Source organism: Mus caroli, chromosome 7 (genome assembly GCF_900094665.2).
Source record: "Mus caroli chromosome 7, CAROLI_EIJ_v1.1, whole genome shotgun sequence".
Lineage (NCBI taxonomy): Eukaryota > Metazoa > Chordata > Mammalia > Rodentia > Muridae > Mus > Mus caroli.
In genome coordinates, this window is record NC_034576.1 from 23,642,279 (window position 1) to 23,663,841 (window position 21,563).

The 21,563-nt window shown below is 53.1% G+C and overlaps 1 protein-coding gene across 2 annotated transcripts; it reads left to right on the forward strand.

Moving 5' to 3' along the window:
- Nucleotides 1-439: 439 nt before the first annotated feature.
- Kcnn4 (potassium calcium-activated channel subfamily N member 4) lies at nucleotides 440-14,777 on the forward strand. Of its 2 annotated transcripts, none has more exons than XM_021167997.2 (9): nucleotides 440-804; nucleotides 4,515-4,610; nucleotides 6,890-7,311; nucleotides 8,645-8,780; nucleotides 11,211-11,321; nucleotides 11,721-11,839; nucleotides 12,023-12,092; nucleotides 13,583-13,756; nucleotides 14,202-14,777. In XM_021167997.2, the coding sequence occupies exons 1-8, from the start codon at nucleotides 646-648 to the stop codon at nucleotides 13,745-13,747; spliced, it is 1,278 nt and encodes a 425-aa protein (XP_021023656.1). In that variant the 5' UTR covers nucleotides 440-645; the 3' UTR covers nucleotides 13,748-13,756; nucleotides 14,202-14,777. The 2 variants fall into 2 exon arrangements, with proteins under 2 accessions (XP_021023656.1, XP_021023655.1); XM_021167996.2 differs by having other exon boundaries at nucleotides 14,287-14,770.
- The last annotated feature ends 6,786 nt before the right edge of the window (nucleotides 14,778-21,563 follow it).

The window sequence follows — 21,563 nt, forward strand, 5'->3', positions numbered from 1 at the left end:
TTTCCAGCCCCTCCCCCGCCCCACTTTGAATGTGTGACTGCGTGAGCTCAACCTTTGGGTGGCCCCGTGTGCAATGGGATGCTGCTGCCCTGCTAAGTGCTGGCGTGTGTCACACCATGTGTGTGTGTGGTGTCTGGGTGTGGCTGTGGGTTTCTGAACTTTCAGGAGTGTGAGTCACTTCTGTGGAGGTTGTGTGGTGTGTGCTGGTGTGTTGGGCTCCGTCTCCGGTCTGTCATAGGGTGCTTTGTGGTGTCTGGGTGTGGTGGAGGTTGTAGGTGTGTACCACAGAGTGTAAACGGTTGGAGAGTCACAACCTATTGTGTCAGTGTGTCTTTGCCCACGTGGATGGACTCTTCTTCCTTGCCCGGGGCCACAAGACACACCCCAGCCCCTCCTTAGTCTCAGAAGGGAATGGGATAGCCAGCCTCCCCCTACCCAGGGACCTCCCCGTCCCTCCCCGCCCTGCCCTGCCTGCTGCAGTTACCACTCCCCAGAGGGCACAGGACTAGGCTGTGCCTTCCAGCAAAAGTCCCAGAGTGAGCAGAACAGGCCGCTGGCCTGGAAGCCAAGCTGGCTGCCATTTGCGTACTGAGAGGTGGGGGACCCTGGGCAGGAAGCTGGCTGAGCCCCAAGACCTCAGGGGCCATGGGCGGGGAGCTGGTGACTGGCCTGGGGGCCCTGAGACGGAGAAAGCGCCTGCTGGAGCAGGAGAAGAGGGTGGCCGGCTGGGCGTTGGTGCTGGCGGGAACTGGCATCGGACTCATGGTTCTGCATGCTGAGATGTTGTGGTTCCTGGGCTGCAAGGTGAGTGGGGCCCTTCTACCGAGCAGGGAAGGGACAGGGAGCCTGGTGTGAGGGAGGAGGGCTGGGATCTGCACCCCTGGGTGTGAGGGAGGAGGGCTGGGGTCTGATCTCCTGGATCTGAGGGAAGAGAGCTGGAGTCTGCATCCCTGAGTGTGAAGGAAGGGGACTGGGGTCTTACATCCCTGAATGTGAGAGAGCAAAGCTAGGGGATCCTATTCTCCTGGGCATGAGGGAGGAAGGCTGGCATCTTCCACCCCGAGGTGTGAAGAAGAGAGGAGAGCTGGGGGTCTAACACCCTGGGTGTGAGGGAGGAAGGTCGGGGTCCGCACCCCTGGGTGTGGGAGAAGAGAGCTGGTCTGGACTCCTGGGTCTAAGGGAGGAGAACTGAGGTCTTACACTTCTTAAGGTCTAAGAGAAGAAGGCTGGGTCTGGACCCCTGGATGTGATGGAGGTAGATGGGGGGGTCTGCACCCCTGAAACCTGAGCTAGTGTGATATCGTCCTCCCCCCAGCTCCCCCCAACCTACACACACACACACACACACATGCACACATGCACGCGCGCGTTCTCAGTGTTAGCCTTTGAGTAAGTGTTATCAGACAGACCACTGGGGGTCTGGGCCTTGTTGAGGCCCATACAAGGCTGATCCTTGATAGCCTAGCTCTGGTGAAGAGAGGGCGGGCAAGGGAAAAAGACGTTGTCATTAGGCGTCTCCTTGCTCCTTATCTAGCCACTGCCATTTACCCAGTGCCACCAGGCAGTGCTCTGAAGTAACCGACAGAGGAGACTGTGGGGAGTGGAGCCTCCACCCCACCCCTACCATATAGAAGTGCCATTACCCCCAGAAGGCACCACTCGCCAGATAGTGGTCTACTGTGGTTTGAAAGCCTTCGTCCCTGTGGAAGAGGAGACTTTGGGGTTCAGGCTCAAGAGTCTGCAGGAAGAGCCTCAAAAAATCTCACCAGGCATGGGATCCAAGCACTGGAGAAGTCGGGGGAAGGAGGCTGGGGGGGAAGGCAAGAGGATCAGAAGGTTAGGCCCAGCCTAAACTACATACTGAGTTTGGAGGCTAGCCTGGGCTACACAAACCTTATCTCAAAAACAGAAATAAATCCAAACAAGGTGGGGGACGGAGAGAACACACACAAGAGAGCTATCAATCAACCTCTGGAAGACCAGGGAGTGCAGGCAGGTCTTAACAAGCCCTGGGGATATTCCCACCCTGGTCAGACTTGTGGCAGAAGAGAGATGGAGGGCAAGGTTGGGTGTGTGGCTTGAGGGGGAGGCACACTTGTTCAATGGGAAAGTTGGGACAGGAGATGTGTGTGTGTGTGTGTGTGTGTGTGTGTGTGTGTGTGTGTGTGTGTTTGCGTGTGTGTCTGCAGGTGGGACATTCTTTGGGAGAACTTCTGGGCCCCGGTGCTCAGCCACTGTGGAGTGACAGACCGGCAGGCACATGGAGGGTCAGGGCAGGCCAGCTTCCTTCAGCCAAGTGGCCAAGGAGAGGGCAGCCACTGCGAGGGGGGGTGGGGCCGTCCAGAGCCATGCCAACAGGAAACATGGCTGGGGCCTGCCCGGCGCTCCCACGCTCCTGCACCACGCCCAGTAGGAGAAGTGTGGACCTGGGAGTCCAGGCAGAAGGGAAGGAGCCAGGGGGTCTTCCTCATCCTTCATGTCTCCTTCTTCACTAACTGCCCAAGTCCTTTCCTCTGACTGTGATTCTTGAAGGAATGGATGAGGCTCTCTGAGCCTCAGTTTCCCCATCTGTTCAAACGTAGCCATAAGCACCCTTGCAGCTCTTGTTTGAGACAAGGTCTCTGGTAGCCCAGGCTGGCCTTGAACTGGCTAGGTAGCTGAGGATGACCTTGTACCTCTGATCCTCCTGCCTCCACTTCTCCATGTATCACAACACTCAGTTTACAAAAGGACGAGGTTCAAACCCAAGGCTCTGCGCTTGCTAGGCAAGCACTCTTCCAAGTGAGCCACATCCCCACCCTAAGTCCCCGTCCAATGGCTGCCTTGGAGACCTCCATGCCCCCTCCTTCCCCAACTCCATCTCAATCTAACAAACTTGTTTTTCACCAAAGGAAGGCACCTGCTCCTCAGGAGGAAGGGCGGGTGCCAAGACTATAGGAAGGAAGAGCCGGCTTTAGATGAGGTGAAGCAGAGAAGATGGGGCAGACAGAGACTTGGGGGGAGGGAAAGTCAGTCTACAGAGGGAGGGGGGAGGGAGGGAGGGAGGAGAGGAGGGAGGGAGAGAGGGAAGGGGAGAGAGAGAGAGAGAGAGAGAGAGAGAGAGAGAGAGAGAGGGAGAATGTGACAGAAACGCCTCCAGAGCCACTGAGAAACCCCAGTTGGAGAGATGCACGCAGAGAGATAATAAGGCCGTGCATACATGGACTGCCCACACACACACACACACACACACACACACACACACACACACACACACTCCAGACCCGGGCAGTAGCTCAATTGGTACTTGCTTAGCATGTGCAAAGCCCCTGGGTTTGATCTCCCAGCACTGGGCTGTGATGATGCATGCCTGTGATCCTAGCACTTGGGAGGCCTAGAAGCAGACAGAACTCGCAGAGAGAAGGAAGTAAGAGACCCCAGTCTGGGTGGTAGAATAGGAAAAGGGGACCCACACACACACACATCGCCGTGGGAGACGTGAACTGCATTGTGGGAAAGTGGCTGGTATCTGAGCAATAGGGGCTGAGACAAACTGAAAAACTGAACGGGGAACTGGGTAAGGGTGAAGGATGACGGGGGAGGGGAAGGCTGAGGACAGCAGCGCCATTGTTCAGATAGAGGTGGGGGGAGGCCCCCCAGGGGGCAGGAAACTGGCCTTCTTCCCCTGCTCAGAGGCGGGGTGCTGGCGCGGGCCCAGCCAGGGAAGCTGGCAGAGGAACAGGTGCAGGGTTCAAAGAGGGAACCCAGACAAGCCCTGCCCTGGGACAGCATCTCCCTGTGGGCATCGGCCCATCTTAAGGAACTCAGCAGTTCTCACCCCCCCGCCCCCCCAACTCTCTTAATCCTTCCTCCCTAAATTCTAGATCCCTCCAAGGCATTGCCACACAAAGAGAGGAAGAAAAAAAAAAAAAAAAAAAAAAAAAACTTCTGCTGCTTTATGTAGCCCCTGAACTTCCTCCCGGGTGCCCCGGGCATCCAGCCAGGGGAAGTGGTAGGAGAGGGGAAGAAGGGGCTCACAAAGCAGGAGCTGGGGCTGGAGGTGTCTTGAGGCTCATTCCTCAGATTAGAGAAGGGCAGAATGCTGCTCTGAGACCTGAGTGACAGTCTCTCGTCTTTGCTGGGACTGGGGTTCGGGGAGGCACTGCTTGCTGGAGAGGGAAGGGGCACCCTCTGGAAGCTGTATGTCCTTTCCTAGACTTCACACATACACAAATGAGAACTACTTTTCATAGGGAAAGAATGTGAGTTTCAAGGCTCCCCATGGTAGGAGAGTGGAGGGTAGCGAGGAACTGAGACATGGCTTAGACGATGTCCTCCTGTCTCAGCCTACTGAGGACTGGGATCATACGGTGTCCTACACACTAAACTTGAGAATGGTTTTGAGATGTCCTGTCAGGAGGGACTGGTTCGGGAGCCAGGTTGTTGGGAATGTAGAGACCGCCTTTCTGAAGGAAGGGAATGGGGTTGGGCAGACTGGAAGCACTGGCGGCTCACTGTCTTCTGTTCCCCCACAGTGGGTGCTGTACCTGCTCCTGGTTAAGTGTTTGATCACCCTGTCCACTGCCTTCCTCCTTTGTCTTATTGTGGTCTTCCATGCCAAGGAGGTCCAGGTAAGCTGGGCCCTGCCCCTCAGCTTTGCTCTCTATGTATCCTTGTTCTCCTTCCCTGAGCTACCTGAGTCTACACCTCTGCCCGCTGGGATGGAATGAACCACAGACAGACAGGCAGATTCTCCTGCCGTAGCTGATCCATCCCCCAATGTAGCCCCCACGTGTTTCCTTGCCCACTTAGAGATGGAGGCTATGCCTACCCTCCTAGCTCCCAGGTCCAGAGACCACTTACATTTTTAAAATTAATTTTGGTCCTGAGGATTGAAGTCAGGACCTTACACCGAGCCACACCCCCAGCCCCTCACTGGGGGATTCTAGGCAGGGGCTCTACCACTGAGCCACGCCCCCAGCCTCTCACTGGGGGATTCTAGGCAGGGGCTCTACCACTGAGCCACGCCCCCATCCCCTCACTGGGGGATTCTAGGCAGGGGCTCTACCACTGAGCCACGCCCCCAACCTCTCACTGGGGGATTCTAGGCAGGGCTCTACCACTGAGCCATGCCCCCAGCCCCTCACTGGGGGATTCTAGGCAGGGGCTCCACCACTGAGTTACATGCCTAGTTTCTTTACAACTGTTATTAATGACAATAAGAGTGTGTACTTAAAATTTTTAACATTTATTTATTTATTTATTTATTTTAGGGGGGGACACTTGGAAGTCAGAAAACAAATTATACAAGCCAGTTTTCCCCTTCTACCACGTGGGGTTCTTAGGAATCAAAATCACGTCATAGGGTTTGGAGGTAAAGGCCTTGGCTCACTGAGCCATCCTACAGGCCTGAAGCATGAATATTTTAACTGAGTGCCTCTCAGGTGCCAAGCACCTCCTAGGGCGTTACTGTACATGGCTGAGAATCACTGTCTTGTATGGGAGTCGGGAAACCGAGGGAAAAATCTGGAGAAGTGAAAATGGGAACGGCATTGTGTCTCAGTGAGACCGGAGTTCAAAGATGGCTAGGAAGAGTTGTTGAGTCTGGAGGAGGAAAATAAATCTCACATTAGAGGTTGGCACTACTGTGGGATGTTAAGTGTTAGGTGACTTGTGATTTCAATAGGTAGGGACACAGTAATATAGGATAGAGATCTGGAGGTGTAGCGCAGAGGTAGAGCCCCTTCATACATTCATTCAGTGAGGGGCTGGGGGCGTGGCTTAGTGGTAGAGCCCCTGCCTAGAGTCCCCCAGGGAAGGGCTGGGGGCGTGGCTCAGTGGTAGAGCCCCTGCCTAGAATCCCCCAGTGAGGGGCTGGGGGTGCGGCTCAGTGGTAGAGCCCCTGCCTAGAATCCCCCAGTGAGGGGCTGGGGGTGCAGCTCAGTGGTAGAGCCCCTGCCTAGAATCCCCCAGTGAGGGACTGGGGGGCGTGGCTCAGTGGTAGAGCCCCTGCCTAGAATCCCCCAGTGAGGGGCTGGGGGCGTGGCTCAGTGGTAGAGTGTTTTCCTTGCATACTGAAGAGTGGTTTTTACCTTCACATTGAAACAAACAAACCTCACAGAGAGCAGTTCATGCTCCGGGCCCTGTTCAGTTGCCCTGTTGTGAGAACCAGGCCTCAATTTCCAGATTTGTAAGTTGGGAGCGCTTGTACATGAACCTCTGTGTATGAACATTTATTGAGTCACATGTACAGGGATAGAGCAGTCCCCAGGGCGTCCAAATGCTGCTTAAATGGAGCTAAGTGTGGCAGCACCTACCTGTAGTTTCAGCACTTGGGAGTCTGAGGCAGGTAGATCGCTCATTTGAGCCCAGCCTATGTTATAAATTACCTGGCGCCACAGTGTGCGCGTGGAAGTCAGTTCTCCTACAACGTGGATGCTAGGGAGTCAGGCTTGGTGGCAAATGCCTTTATTCACTTTATTCACTAATCCATCCCACAGGCCCTGAGGATTATTTTTGCCAGCGGTAGTACCCCAGGGCCAAAAGTGGGCAGAGCCCTCAGGGATGGGCACACAAACCCTAGGAGGTCGATGGTTCTGTCTCAGTCGCTACAAATCATAGCTTATAGAACTTGTCAGTGCACACAAGAGGCACTCAGTTCGTGTAGGAGGAGTATTCCTTCCGGAAGTGGGCCAGAACTAGCCATTAGAGTTGGAGAAAGTGGAGAAGGTGGAGAGGCGACTTGCCGGTTCCCGCCTGCTTCCTTCCCCAGCCCCACACCCCGTACAGCTATCTCTGCCCTACTTTCCAGGCCCAGGGCGTCCTCTGCATCTTATCTCGGGGCACAGGCCGGGTGTGCCACTGCCTGCCCCGCACCTGACCTCTCTCCGTGTCTGCCTCCTCCCTGCAGCTGTTCATGACGGACAACGGGCTCCGGGACTGGCGCGTGGCGCTGACCCGGCGGCAGGTGGCGCAAATCCTGCTGGAGCTGTTGGTGTGCGGGGTGCACCCGGTGCCCCTACGGAGCCCGCACTGCGCCCTGGCGGGGGAGGCCACCGACGCGCAGCCCTGGCCGGGTTTCCTGGGCGAAGGCGAGGCGTTGCTGTCCCTGGCCATGCTCCTGCGTCTCTACCTGGTGCCCCGCGCGGTGCTGCTGCGCAGCGGGGTCCTGCTCAACGCGTCCTACCGCAGCATCGGGGCGCTCAACCAAGTCCGCTTCCGCCACTGGTTCGTGGCCAAGCTGTACATGAACACACACCCGGGTCGCCTGCTGCTGGGCCTCACGCTGGGCCTCTGGCTCACCACAGCTTGGGTGCTGTCTGTGGCTGAGAGGTGAGGGGCCTGGAGCACAGGGAGGAGACACCAGAGTCTGCTGGATATGATGGTGCAGGCTGCAAGGCTGGGGGCCAGCCAACATCAGGGCAGGCTCACACTTTCCATCCTTCTTGGCTGAGAAATCGCAAGTCCTTGAGGTGATTCCCAACTTCTGAGCTACCCAGAAAACACACACACACACACACACACACACACACACACACACACACACACGGGACAGGAGAGAGAGAGAGAGAGAGAGAGAGAGAGAGAGAGAGCAAATCCACCCTTCCGGCCCATAGTAAGTCCAGATTCAGACTCTGGTAATAGGGCTAATCCTAATAGCTACCTTGTTGAAAGGAACAGCTTTTCCAAATTAGCGGGTACAGTAAGTGCTTGCTGAGTCTGGAAAGCAGACATTTGGAACATTTTTGCTGGGGGAATTCCCTGCCGGACCTAGCCGGTGCTTAGCAACTGTAAACAGATGGCGGAGGGGGGCGGGGGGGAACTACTCGATTCTAACAGATCCTCAGGGTCCCACTTACAGAGAAATCCAGCCTGTGGCCTGAGAGCTGGCAACAGGGCCTTGGGGCAACAAAGCCGAACCTCTGGAGCTCAGGCTGCCTCCAACACCCCAGTACCTCAGCCTCCTGAATGCTTGGATTACCGAGGAGTGTCACTGTCCCCGGCTCTCTACAAGCTTTTTTTTTTTTTTTTTATAAGAGATGTTAATCATTTTTATCTTGATCTCACTTGAAGGCCGCGTAGTCTCCTCGTGGGTGTTAGATAAAGGTGTAGCTTCCTCTGGATAGCTCCTGCTTCAGGCTGGGTCTCAGCCCCACCTTAGCCCTCATCCGCACACGCTTGTGTCTAGCAGCCCTGGCTGCCTAGCTGAACTCAAACAGGCTCTAGCGCAACGGTTCACATCCTCCATAATGCTGCGATCTTTTAGTACAGTCCCTCATGCTGTGGTGACCCCTGCCAACCAGAAATTTATATTTCTTGCTACTTCGTAACTGTAATTTTGCTACTGTTGTGAATTGTGACATAAATATCAGATGTGCAAGGTATCTGATATGCAGTCCCTGTGAAAGGGTTATTTGAACGCCAAGGGGTCACGACCCACAGGTTGAGAACCACTGCTCCAGGCCTGACCAGACCCTAGATTTGTACTTTTATAACCCAGAATGGTTGAGCATCTGAAAGAGGCCACCAGAATTTCTGGCTTTCTATCCAGATGTTTCTTGGTGTTAAGAGTATGGCTGGAAGAGGAACAGTATTGGGGGGGGGGAGTAAACCCCACCAACACCCCCAGGCTGGGGTTTCAGAACTAAATTCTCTTTGCCCATAGGCAGGCTGTCAATGCCACGGGGCACCTCACAGATACACTGTGGCTGATTCCGATCACATTCCTGACCATTGGCTATGGGGACGTGGTACCTGGCACCATGTGGGGCAAGATTGTCTGCCTGTGCACCGGAGTCATGGTGAGTACTGCCCCCAAGACTCTCTCCCAGCCCACTGCTGATACTCATGGCTCAGAAAACCATGGGCCAACCTAGGCCCTCCCTGACATCTCTGAGAATTGTGGGTATCTGGGCACTTCCCCACTCCCCAGCCTCATTCTTTATTCAAGACCCAGATCTGCCAGGCACTTGGGAGGCAGAGACAGGTGGATTTCTGAGTTTGAGGCCAGCCTGGTCTACAGAGTGAGTTCCAGGATAGCCAGGGCTACACAGAGAAACCTTGTCTTGAAAAGAAAAAGAAGAAGAAGAAGAAGAAGAAGAAGAAGAAGAAGAAGAAGAAGAAGAAGAAGAAGAAGAAGAAGAAGAAGAAGAAAAAAAAGATATCCAGCCCATTTCTTTCTCCTCTTCAGCTTCTTCCTTCTTCCTCTCTCCTCCTCCTCCTTTAAGTTAGGAATTTGCTATGTACTCCAGGCTAGCCTTGAACCCTCAATCCTCCTGCTTCATCTTTGAAGCATGCTGGCTGGATACTACAAATGACCTGTTTTGAGACTGTTGTCCCTTAGTCCTAGAACCCAGGGTCCATATCCTCAGATCCAGGCCCCAATTTCCCAGTCCCGTTTTTTCCTGAGACAAGGGATACAGTCTCCCATCCTCCCCTAGGGAGAACTGGGTGGAAAGTCACCTTCTGGAGTATGTTTTGGGGACCAGGCTTCATAGATTCAAGCCCCACTTTGCCCCTTGCCAGCTATGGAGCTCAGGCAAACCACATGTTGTTCCTGGGCCTCGGTAGCCCCATTTGTAAAGTTGTTGCAGTCCCAGCATCCTCCTTGTGGGGTTGTTGAAAGGGCAAATGAAGAACTTCATGTCAAGGGTTCAAACAGGAAACACAGGCACTGCTCAGTAAAAGCAGCGGGGGCTGGGGGCGAGGTGGGGGAGATGACGGTTTCGGTAATGAATCCCACACATCTGTTCTGACCCCAGCCCCTGAGCTCTCTGGGAGGAAGTGGGGGTTGGTGAACAGTTGTTGTAATGGATCCCACGCGTTTCTGCAGTTCACTGTTCCTACCCTTGCTCCTAAGCCCTTCAGGCAGAGGCAGAGGCTCCTACCTCCAGGCTCTGTCCCTCACCTACAGTCACCCTCTTTCCTACTACAAACTCCCCATCCAGTTTCTTCCACCCAACTCCTTCGCCCTCTCCGTGGCCCAGCCCCAAGTGCCTTGGCCTAGCCCATCCCACAGGGGACCTAAGCCACCAGCTCCCAGCTCTGATGCTGCCCCAGGACATGTTGGGTCAACTAAGCCATGAGTCCATGGGTGAGCAATGGTGTGGCAGGCAAGCTGGACACACACAGAGAGAAGGAAAAGCTAGAAAAAATATTCCTGGGCCCCTTAGGGCTCCTCAGGGCCCCTCAGGGCTGTGTCATTTGACAGAAAGAGAAATCGAAAGTGTGAAATATGTTATGTAGACACACAGACACACACACACCATGCCTGGCTCAGAGCCTTCATTGCACAACAAGATAATAGCATCTTTTTAATGCTTTTAAATTATATTTAATTATTTATGGGAGGGTGTTGCACATCAGGACCCTCGTGTGGAGGTCCAAGGGCTACTTTTAGAGAGTGGGTTCTCTCCTCCACTGTGAGGGTTTGGATGGGGAATGCAACGCAGACCACCAGGCCTGCTGGCACTGCCTCTTACCCTCAGAGTCATCTCAGCATTGTTTCTATGTTGTTTGTTTTTGGGCGGGAGGGGATGACAAAGGGCTCAGGTAGCCCAGGCTGGCTCCAAGCCTGCCATAGAACAGAGGTTGATGATCCTCCTGCTTCAGTGCTGTCCCCTCCTCCCCTGGTACTGGGTCTATAGATGTGTGTCACAGACCCTGAGTCTGGAGCAGACTGGTCCTCTGTGCCAGTCTCTGTTCTGACATTTTCCAGTGGCAACTGGTGGCATTTTCACAGATACTGGGAGGACATGTCTGTCCCCTAGAAAGGCTGTCCTCTCGTCTTCTAATCAGTCATTTAAGGAAAGAGGCATTTGAGCTGCATGGGGGGTGACGGGTGGAGCATGCCTGTGAATCCAGAACTGGGGGATTGATGCAGGTTTGGGGGTAGCCTGGGCTACATAGAAAGACTCTGTTTATATCACAAGACAAACAGGGCTAGGAATTTGGCTTGTCCGGCATTCATGAAGACCTGGGTTAGCCCCTGGGTTTGGTACTAACTGGGCACCATGATAAGTGCTTGTAATGCCAGCACTTTGGAGATGGAGACAGCAGATCAGAAATTTGAGATTGTCCTTGGTCACATGGTGAACTCAAGCTAGCCTGACAGATAGTTCTGTTAATGGTGGAATGGCAGTGGCTGAACCTGCCCTCTGTGGCTGTGAGAAGACTGACACTGTCACAACCAAGTCCCACAGAATCATGTTCCTTGCTTGGTGTGCCCACAGGGGGTCTGCTGCACAGCTCTCCTGGTGGCTGTGGTGGCTCGGAAGCTGGAGTTCAACAAGGCAGAGAAACACGTGCACAACTTCATGATGGACATCCATTATGCCAAAGAGGTGAGGCTTGGCTGGGGCTGTAGCTCAATGGTTAGACCCTTGCCTAGCTCACATTGAGTTCAACTCCAAGCACCTTGTAAACCAGGCACGGTGGTATAGACTTGTAATCTCAGCATTCAGAAGACGGAGGCAGGAGGGTCAGGAGTTCAAGATAGTCCTCAGCTATGTAGTGAGTTCAAGGCCAACTGGGCTGCAGGAGACCACCCTGTATTAAATAAATAAATAAAGCCAGTTCCCTTTAAAGCGTGATGGTTCGGTACTCAGAAGGATTAGACAATAAGATGGCAGGGAATTTGAGGCCAACCTGGGCTACAGGAAAAATCCAGTCCCCCGACTTCTAAGCCAGGTCTTCCAGACTCCCGGGCACCCCTCTCCCCTGACACTGTGTCTTCCCATCAGATGAAGGAGTCAGCGGCGCGGCTGCTGCAGGAAGCCTGGATGTACTACAAGCACACTCGAAGGAAGGACTCCCGGGCTGCCCGCAGACATCAGCGCAAGATGCTGGCTGCCATCCACAAGTGAGGGCCTCCCTGGGTCCCTGTGTGATCCACCCGATTCTGACCGTGACTCAGTGCTAGTGGCCCTGGATTCCCTCCTACTCTGAGGCAGACTGTTCCTTCCTGTCCTGGCTCTCCTCCCCTCATCCCTTCCCTCTGACTCACCCAGGGACCAAGCCTAGAACTGAGTTCACCTCCCCACAGGTTCCGCCAGGTACGGCTGAAACACCGGAAGCTCCGGGAACAAGTGAATTCCATGGTGGACATCTCCAAGGTACCAGGGCCCTCGGGAGGAGGTCTTGGGAAAAGGGGCAAGGTGGGGCTGAGGATGGAAGGCAGGGAGATGGACCTGTGAAGGATGGACTTTCAGACCTAGATATGGTAGTTCAAGACCAGCCTGGGCTACCTGAGACCCATCTCAAAAAAAGCAGGTGGTAGTGGCACCTGCTTTTAATCCCAGCACTTGGGAGGCAGAGGCAGGCGGATTTCTGAGTTCGAGGCCAGCCTGGTCTACAAAATGAGTTCCAGGACAGCTAGGGCTACACAGAGAAACCCTGTCTCGAGAAAACCCAAAACAAACCCTCCCCCCAAAAAAACCAGAAAGGGGAGTCACCTGGAGCGGGGGAACTGAAACACACAGGTGTGCAGTAAAGGTTACAGGACTGAGAAAAAAGCCTCCCATGCTTACCGAAGACACCAGGCCCCCTTTTAGACTTAAGCAAAACAAAAAGCAAAAAAAAAAAAAAAAAAAAAAAAAAAAAAAAAAAAAAAAAAAAAAAACCACCAAAGAACGCCAATGTTTGGTTTCGAATCATCTTTATCACTTACATGTGGACGGATACAAATTTCCTTCCAGGTGCGACTCTTATGCAAATAAAACCGGGCAAACTTACAAAGCAGCTCAAACACTGTCAACAAATCCAACTTAAAAAAAATAATAAATTAAGGGACACCGTGACAGGTGATGATATTGTTTCAGCAAAAGTCAGTTCCTGACGCTGTTGTGAATCAGGTGCCCAAGGGCAGAGGGGTCCCCTTGCTTCGAAGGCTCTGAGCCTTCGGCCTCCACCAGCGATGGTGACGTCATGCTCCTTTGGCCTGCCTCAGGCAAGCCCTTCTTTATGTGTGGCCTTTTCTTGTTAGCCCAGCACAATTCAAACAGCCACCCTTGGCACTAAGGCCACTGTAAACACAGTCACAGACACAGGTCCCCAGATTACATGACACGTCTCCGAAAACAGGGTGGTTCGGGTCAGCCAGAATAGGTGGGCCGCTATGGATGAAAGTTATAGGGCCTGAGCACAGAAGTCGAAGGTTCCCCACAGCAAGCTCACAGACAAGGGTGGGGATACGTGCTTGCCTGGTGTGCATGAAGCCGCCGGTTCAATCCCCAGCCCTGCAAAAACCAGACACGGCAGTACATGCCTGTAATCCCAGCATTTGGGAGGTAGAGGCAAGAAGATCAGGAATTCAAGCTAATTAGGGATAAAGAGATGACTCAGCAGTTAAGACCACTTCCTGCTCTTGCCGATGACCCAGGTTGGGTTTCCAGCTCCCAAACAGCAGCTTTCATCTGTCTGTACCTCCAGCAACACAGTAAATTCAGTTCCAGCTTGGACTACAAGAGACTTTGTTCCACTCCCCACCCCCTAAAAAAAGAACAGTACTCCAGGACCAGAGAGGGCTCGGCAGTGCTCTGCTATCCCACTCTGTAGAGCAGACAGGGCTCTTCTAGGCCCTCACTCGTGTACCCCTCCCACCCAGATGCACATGATCCTGTGCGACCTGCAGCTGGGTCTCAGCTCCTCGCACCGTGCCCTGGAGAAGAGAATCGACGGGCTGGCAGGAAAGCTGGATGCCCTGACAGAGCTGCTTGGCACTGCCCTGCAGCAACAGCAGCTACCAGAACCCAGCCAGGAGGCCACATAGCTCCACATGGTGAGTGGGCAGGATAGGGACAGGAAAAATCCAGAGGAAGAGACAAGCCAGTGCCTGATGTGGCTGTTGCTTATAGATAAGGCCATCCTTTCTCTTAAGCTGTCCCACCTCTTAGAACTCTGAGTTTAGGGCTGGACTGGAAAAAAGGGGAGTGATTCCTTTTCCACTTGTCAGCCTCATTTCTCACTCTTTTGTGCGAGGGGTGTGGCCAAAGGACTGGAGATGGAATCTAGGGTCTTGTGTATTGTAGGCAGGGGCTCTCTTACTGAGCCATGCCAGCGCCTCACTGGGGGATTCTAGGCAGGGGCTTTACTCTGAGTCATATTCCCTAACTTGTGGCTTCTGGCTTCCCAGCCCTCTCCTGCTTTTGATTGGTCTCTGTCCCCATGCACACCTGTGCTCTCCTCTCCTGGGCTTTGGCGCCCTTCTGTCTTTCCACCTCTAGACATTCTCTGGCTTCTGCCAACCTCCACCTCTGGCATCCCTGCTCCTGTGTTTTCTAGCCATTTACCGATCTACCATCTTCTCAGGACTCACAGAAGAACCAGGCTATCTACCCAAGGACCGAGCTCAAGGACATGCTCCATGCCAATTCCGACCAAGCCCCACGATAAATCACCTCAAGATGCCAGGACCCAAGTGGATTCACGTTGAGGTGCATGGACTCTGGTGGTGGCAGCCATGAGTGGACACTGAATTGGACCTCCCATGTCAATGGGAACATGGCCACCACTACACATATGCCCTCATCAGAAGCCCTTTCTGCTGTGCTGCTGTTCAGGACCCCTTAATCTCTGTTGGAGGAGGAGGTGCCTGGGGTCTAGGATGCTAGGAAGCTTCAGTTAACCGCGGGCGGGTCTCGCTGAAGGAACCAGGTCCGAGCGACGGGAGGTGCTGCCCCCTGGTGGACACCTGGGAAGATGACATTTCCCCCTAATTGCAGAGACTGTGCCAGAGGAGGGTACAGGGTGCTGCTCACCAATCCACCCTCATACTTTGTAATAAATGGTAAACGAAGACAGAAGCTGCCATTTCTTTCCAAACACTTCAAATTTTGCTGCGGGAGGCACTTGCCCTGTCCCCAGTCTCCGTTTCCCCAACTGTAGAGGGGTCTGGTGTCATATGCTTCCCCGCATGTTCTCACTACTCAGGAGGCTGATGGACTCAGGAGGCAGATGGACTCGGGAGGTGGAGGCAGGAGGATCCCTGTGAGTTCAAGACCAGTATAGTCTAGTATACATAGTGAACTCCAGGACAGCTAGGGATATATACTAAAACCTGGTCTCAAAACAAACAAAACAACCAAACAAAAACAATATCAGTGGAAGAAGGCAGGAAGAAATTGAGTTTGAAGATAGCCTCAGCTAAATTTGGGGGGAGGGGTGCTAGCCTCACCTATATTCCCAACACTTATAAGGTGGAAGCAGGATTAGGAGTTCAAGGCCAGCCTCAGCCACATGGATCTTGCCTCAAAAACAACAAAATGAGTTGGTGTGACAGCTCAGTAGGTACAGGAACTTGCACCCAAGAGCTGAGTTCAATCCCCAGGACCAGCAGGGTAGGTAGAGGAGAGACATGGCTCCCACAAGTTATCATCCTCTGATATGTGTATAATGCCATGTACCACCCGCCACCCACCAATAAATACACGTTAAAAAGAAAGAAAGAAAGAAAGAAAGAAAGAAAGAAAGAAAGAAAGAAGAAAGAAAGAAAGAAAGAAAGAGAGAGAGAGAAGAAGAAGGCCAAGTCCCCGGAAGTGCCCGCCCGCAGCTTTCTAACACCAGGGTGGTTGAAATCAACACCCTGCTAGTTCTGAAGCCAGAGCAAAGGGTTTGAATTCAGGCAGATGGGCATCAAGATCCTTATTCTGCCCTCTACTTGCTGTGTGACCTGGAAAAGTGGCTGCCCTTCTCTGAACATTTTACTTCACCTGTGAGATGTCGTGTCTCCATGGAACTGTTGTGATGGTGTAAGGAAACAGTGCCACGGTGCAGGGGGCGGAAAGGGAGTCGTGTCAGAGTTAGTATCGTCCCGAGCATGAGGGATCGTTTGGTCCAGTGTTAATCATTTCCACACGAGGTGTGTGGCCGCCCCGTCCTTCTTGACTTCTCCCTATTCATTCACACCTACCCTGGTCCTAGCCGCCAAGTCACACACCAAGAGATGAGCAGGCACCCACAGGGTGGCACACAGCAATGTCAAAACCGCTCACGTTGAGCTGGCTGGGTCCTGGGATGGCAGATCACCTACCGTGTGCCCATATTTTTGAGCCTCACTTTTCTTTTTGTAGTGTTTTGGTTTTGTTTTGTTGATGTGTCTCTGCATATGTTCTGGAGTACCTGTGCACGGGTCAAGCTTGGGCTTGATCCTCAGACTCTGGTCCATCTTTTTTTTTTTTTTTTTTTTTTTTCTGTTTCTGAGGTCTCACCATGGAGCCCTGGCTTTCCTGGAACTCATTATGTAAACCAGGCCAGGCATTAGATCCACCTGCCTCTGCCTCCCAAGTGCTGGGGTTAAAGGTGCTCATCGCTAGGTCCAGCCCCCACCTTTCTTTTCTCTTTCTTATGAGCCAAGACGTGTCACGGGAACGGAACAGAGAGCAGCAGGCATTAGCCTGGGCCTGCCTTCTCGGACACCCGCAGCCTGGCTGTTCTCACATGGGTTCAGGGGCCCATGCCTCGTGCTTGATCCCCATGCACTGTGCCAGCTAAGGGAGCTCCCTAGCCCTGCTGTTGTACTTGAGGCAGGGTCTCATTATGTCACCCTGGCTACCCTGGTACTTTGTAGTCCAGGCTAGCCTTGAACCCAACCCTTGTGCCTCAGCCTCCTGAGTACTGGGATTACTGTCACGTGTGACCTCTGGCTAAGTATTTTTTTTAATACATCGTGTGTGTGTGTGTGTGTGTGTGTGTGTGTACACGTGCACGTGTGCATGGGTGCACCCAGGTGCATCGTGGGCACACATGGAGATCTGAGGGCAGCTTGCCATAGTCAGTTCTTTCCTTCTACTATGTAAGGCTTGGTGACAAGCGCCTTGGCTCATGAAGTCTCTTGTCAGTCCAGCCACCTTGCTCTTTGTAAACCCTCAGCCGCCGCCACCAGGCCTCAACTTCCCCATTTCACAGATCTAGAAATTGATTTTGCAGGGCATGCAGGTCTTGTCCAAGGTTCCAGCCAGGAAGCCACACATCCGGCTGCAGAGCCCAACTTCCCAGCCGTCCTGTCCCCTGGCTAGTCTGCCTGCCTGCCCTGCCCCAAGTGAGTCAGAGACCAGTGGCCTTGGGTCTGGGGCCCAGGCCTGCATTCCTGCTCCCCAGGCTGACTCATCCTGGCTTGGAAGGGGAAGCCCAGGCTTCGAGTCATTCTGGCTGAGCTATCTTTGGATTTCCCTCCAAGTCCTCTGTCAGTCTCACCCCTGGGCTAAATTGGACTGTCTACCACCCACTGCCTCCTCTGTCCCTTCCTCTGATTGCCGGCTCACCTGGAGGCCAAGCAGTGGTTCCAGAAAGAGACTGGAGAGGTTCCAAAGATGTCTGTCCCCTGAGAGAAGCCCTCAGGCCTAGGCCATGTCTTGTCGACTCCTTTGGAAGCACTGTTCCCCTCCAGATTGCCTTCAGCTGGCTACTCCTCCTTCTGGGACTTAGATGTCCTCTCCTCCAGGAAGCCCTCTCTAGTATCCTGTCCTGTCATAATAATATTGATTGGGCCAAACACCATGTTAAACTCTTTATGTGGCTCTCAAGCAGAGGGAAAGAGGACACATTAGGGAGTGAATTTGTCACATGAGCTAACTGACTCACAGACAGATTAATAAATCTGCACAGGCCAGAGTTGTAGCTCAGTGGAAGAGCGCTTGCTTAGTGTGTGCCAAGCCCAGGGTTCAAATTCTGACACTAGACAAAAATTTTTGGAAGTCAAAAAACCCTGTGGAAGCCATAGCAAAGAGAGAGGGGAAGATGGAGGTACATGCCTGTGACCCCAGAACTTAGAGGGCTGGAGGAGGGGGATCACAAGCTGAGGGCCAGCCTGTGCTACAGAATGAGATTTTGTCTCTTAATAAGGAAACAAGGAGTTATGGGGATCGGGGATGTGGTCCTGCACCCCATTGCTTTGCCAAGCAGCTGCTCTGTCAGCTAGTAGATTATATTTTAGCGTTGTTCATTCTTCTGTGCTCTGCTTCTGGACTCTTTAAGTAGGGAGATGGGAACAAGTGCCTCCCCACCCCGTCCCAGGGTGCCAATGATAAACCACAGTATGAGCCCGCCAAGGTCCAACTGGGGAACCGTGAGTTTGCTGGGTTTATTACAGAGCCTGAATGGGGGCTTACTGTGGGGGTGTGGGTAACCCAAAAGCAACCACGCCACTTGGGGGGGTGTCTAGTCCCAGCTTGAAGGATGGCTTCCTCACAACTCCACAGATGGGGTATCCTTTCAGCCAGCCTTCCCCAGTCTGTACTCCTGAGGCCATAAGGTCCTGTACCATTAGGGCAGAAGTACAGATGGCCAGAGGTACAGCATGCAGAGGCTGGGATTTGGGATGAGGGTCCAGTGAGTGGCTCCAAGCCTCCTTCTATGGGGCGACAGACCGTGGGACCAATCTCCAGGGCCTTCAGCAAGTGTTCAGAGCTACTCTGCTCAAGAAAGGGCCATCATGCTTGGAGTCTAGCTGGCTTTCTACAACATTTTCAATGCCAAAGGTCCCAGCATACCCTCAGTAAATGCCCCCCCAAAGCCCCACATTTTATATACCTGGGTAGCCAGGAGCATGCTGCCTTCAGAGAAATCAGATGGGGAGGTGGGGGTGGGGAAGCAGCTCAGTGGTACACTGCCTGCCTAGTGTGTGCCAACTCCTGGATTCCACCCACAGCAGCACACCCCCATGTACACACACACACCTGGATCCCTCCACAGCAACACACCCCCATGTACACACACACACCTTGATCCCTCCACAGCAACACACCCCCATGTACACACACACATACACATACACACACACCTGGATCCATCCACAGCAACCCACCCCCATGTACACACACATACACACACCTGGATCCCTCCACTGCAACACACTCTCATGTACACAAACACACACACACGTGCATTTGTAAACTGGCACACGCACACGTACACACTCATGTAAGCATACCCATGTACATGCATGTGTGCACACGCCACACATGCACACACTCATGTGCACATCTTTTTTAGTTGTTTTGACAGAAACATGGGGCCTTTTGATGAACAACAGGAGTTCCCACAAGAGATCCCAAATCCCGGTGTATCTTGGATCTGTCCCTGTCAACCTGTCCCCGATCTCAGTGGGACTCAGACCTGACACCCAGTAGCATTCCCCTTCCCTGTCATCAAATCAATGCTTCCGAAAAGCCCAGCGCCAGGCAAGAGCTGAGCTGGGACGTTGAGTCAGAGGCTGCTGACCTCCAAGGCTCTGCCTGGCTACTTGAGTTACTTCCCTCTCGTTTCACTTCTGCCTGCACTCCCACAAGGATGTGGGGGCATGTGGAGGGGAACAGGGCTCAGAGAGGAGTAAGGGGGAGCTCAGGCCAGTCTCCCTCCTTAATGAATACCACACTGAGTCCCAGAGGACTTTCCTAACATCCAGCCTGATTGCATCCCTCCCTGCTCAAAATGCACCGTGGCTTGTGGCTTCCACAGTTTTTTCTGTCAAGGCTTAGCACAGACAAAGCTCTTCCTCTGTTTCCTAGTTACTGTGTGGTACTGGAGGCTGAAGGTCGAAGAAGTAAGCCCTAGACAGCAGGCTACTGTTACACTCTATCTCCATCCTCACTATTAGATACAATTCTAGGCAACATTCTAGGACTTGAACCACACCCCCAGCCCCTCATTGGGGGATTCTAGACAGGGGCTCTACCACTGATACATTGTGTGTGTGTGTGTGTGTGTGTGTGTGTGTGTGTGTGTGTGTGTGTGCTGGTTTGTGCAGAATTCAGAGGTCAACCTCAAGGTCAAACTTCAGGGACAACCTACCTTAGTTTTTGTTTTGTTTTAGCCAGGGTCTCTCACTGGCCTGGAGCTTGCTAATGAGATTATGTCAGCTGGATAGTGAGTCCCTGCCTCTGGCTCCCCAGTGACTACAGGGATTACAAGACTGCACTCTTATCTGGCTTCCGTACGTGGGTTCTGGTGACCAGACTAAGTTCTTCTGGCTCACACAGTAAGCTCTTTACCAACTGAGCTAGCTCTGTAGATGTCTTATTTGGATTTTAGAGACAAATCTTACTACGTAAACCCAGGCTGACCTGGAATTCACTATGTAGCCAGGCAAGGCTTAAACCACTCTCAGTAATCCTCCTGAATTCTGGAATTACAATCATGAGCCATTGCGTACAGATGTGTTTTTTTCTAAATAACTGAGAATTATGTTCAGATGAACAAATATTAATCTCCATCTCAATGCACTCTTGATGATATTTTTGTGTGTGCATGCGCACACGTGTGGGTGTGCGTGCATGTGCACACATGTAGGCACGTGTATGGCAGCTGCAGGACAACTTGTGGGACCTGGCTTGATTGTCCTGTCTTGTGGGACCCAGGGTTCAGGCTCAGACCGAATGTCATCACTGGTGGCAAGCCCTCCTGCTTGCTAAGCCGACTCATGGGGCCCTCAGCAAATTTTGACAGATACATTCACATGGCTGCTCACCACTCAACCCAAATGAGAAGTCGCCACCCTCCCCAAGCTCCCTCAGCCTCTGTACTCCTCCACCCCCGGCACAGCAGTCCTGGTTTCCAACCCATTCCTGGGATCACCGGGTGTCCAAGGGCTTCACCAGTAGACCTGCGGAGGACCAGTTTCTTTAGGTCTGGGAAATGAGGGGGATTTTCAGCAGCTAGTACGTCCCTAGGGCTGTGGTGTTCAGGGGGTGTCACAGTGTCCCCAGGAGCCTCCACTTGGAGTTTCTTCAAGGCCTGGCCCATTTCCCTGCCCCCTGTTCTGCGTTCTCTTGCCCTGCCCCTATTCTCCCCTCCCTCCGGCTCCCTCCGCTTAGAACAGATGTCTCCAGTATTGGTGCTGTGATTTATTACCACTGTAAACATCCAGGCTCAGCTGGCTGTGCAGAGACCTGCTTGGAACCTTTGTGCTGGGGACTCTCTGCCAACATCCCACAGCCAAGCAGTGCTTTTTATGGGGCAAAGGGAGTGCAGAACGGCAAAACCTTCCCACTCTTATAAAGATGAGATGGCACTTCAGTCCTTGTGCACCCTCTCTGGCTTCCTCATGAACAGACAGACTGGAGCACTGTGGTGCTCAGTAAGCGGAGGCAGGGGGATCCGGCATTCAAGGTCATCAGCAGCCAGGAGCCCAGAATATGTGAGACCCCATCTTTAAAAAAAAAAGACAAAGGGAGAGAAGCAAGGAAGGAAAAGGGGGAAGGAGGGGGAGAAGGAGGAAGGGAGGAAGGGAAGGAGGGAGGGAGGGAAGGAAGGAAGAAAGAAAGGAGGGAGAATTAGCTTGACAAGTCTTGGGACTGGGAAAGTTACTCCACACTATTGTAAGAGCCATCCACCTTGTGTCCTTCATATTTGTGACTCTCCTGCCACAGCTTTCAGAGGGCTGTGATAACAGACATGTAACAACACACTTTTTTTTTCTATTAGAGACAGGATTTCTCTGACTGTCCTCGACTTGATTTGTAAAGCAGGCTGGCTTCAAACTCACAGAGATCCTCCTGCCTCTGCCTCTGCCTCTGCCTCTGCCTCTGCCTCTGCCTCTGCCTCTGCCTCTGCCTCTGCCTCTGCCTCTGCCTCTGCCTCTGCCTCTGCCT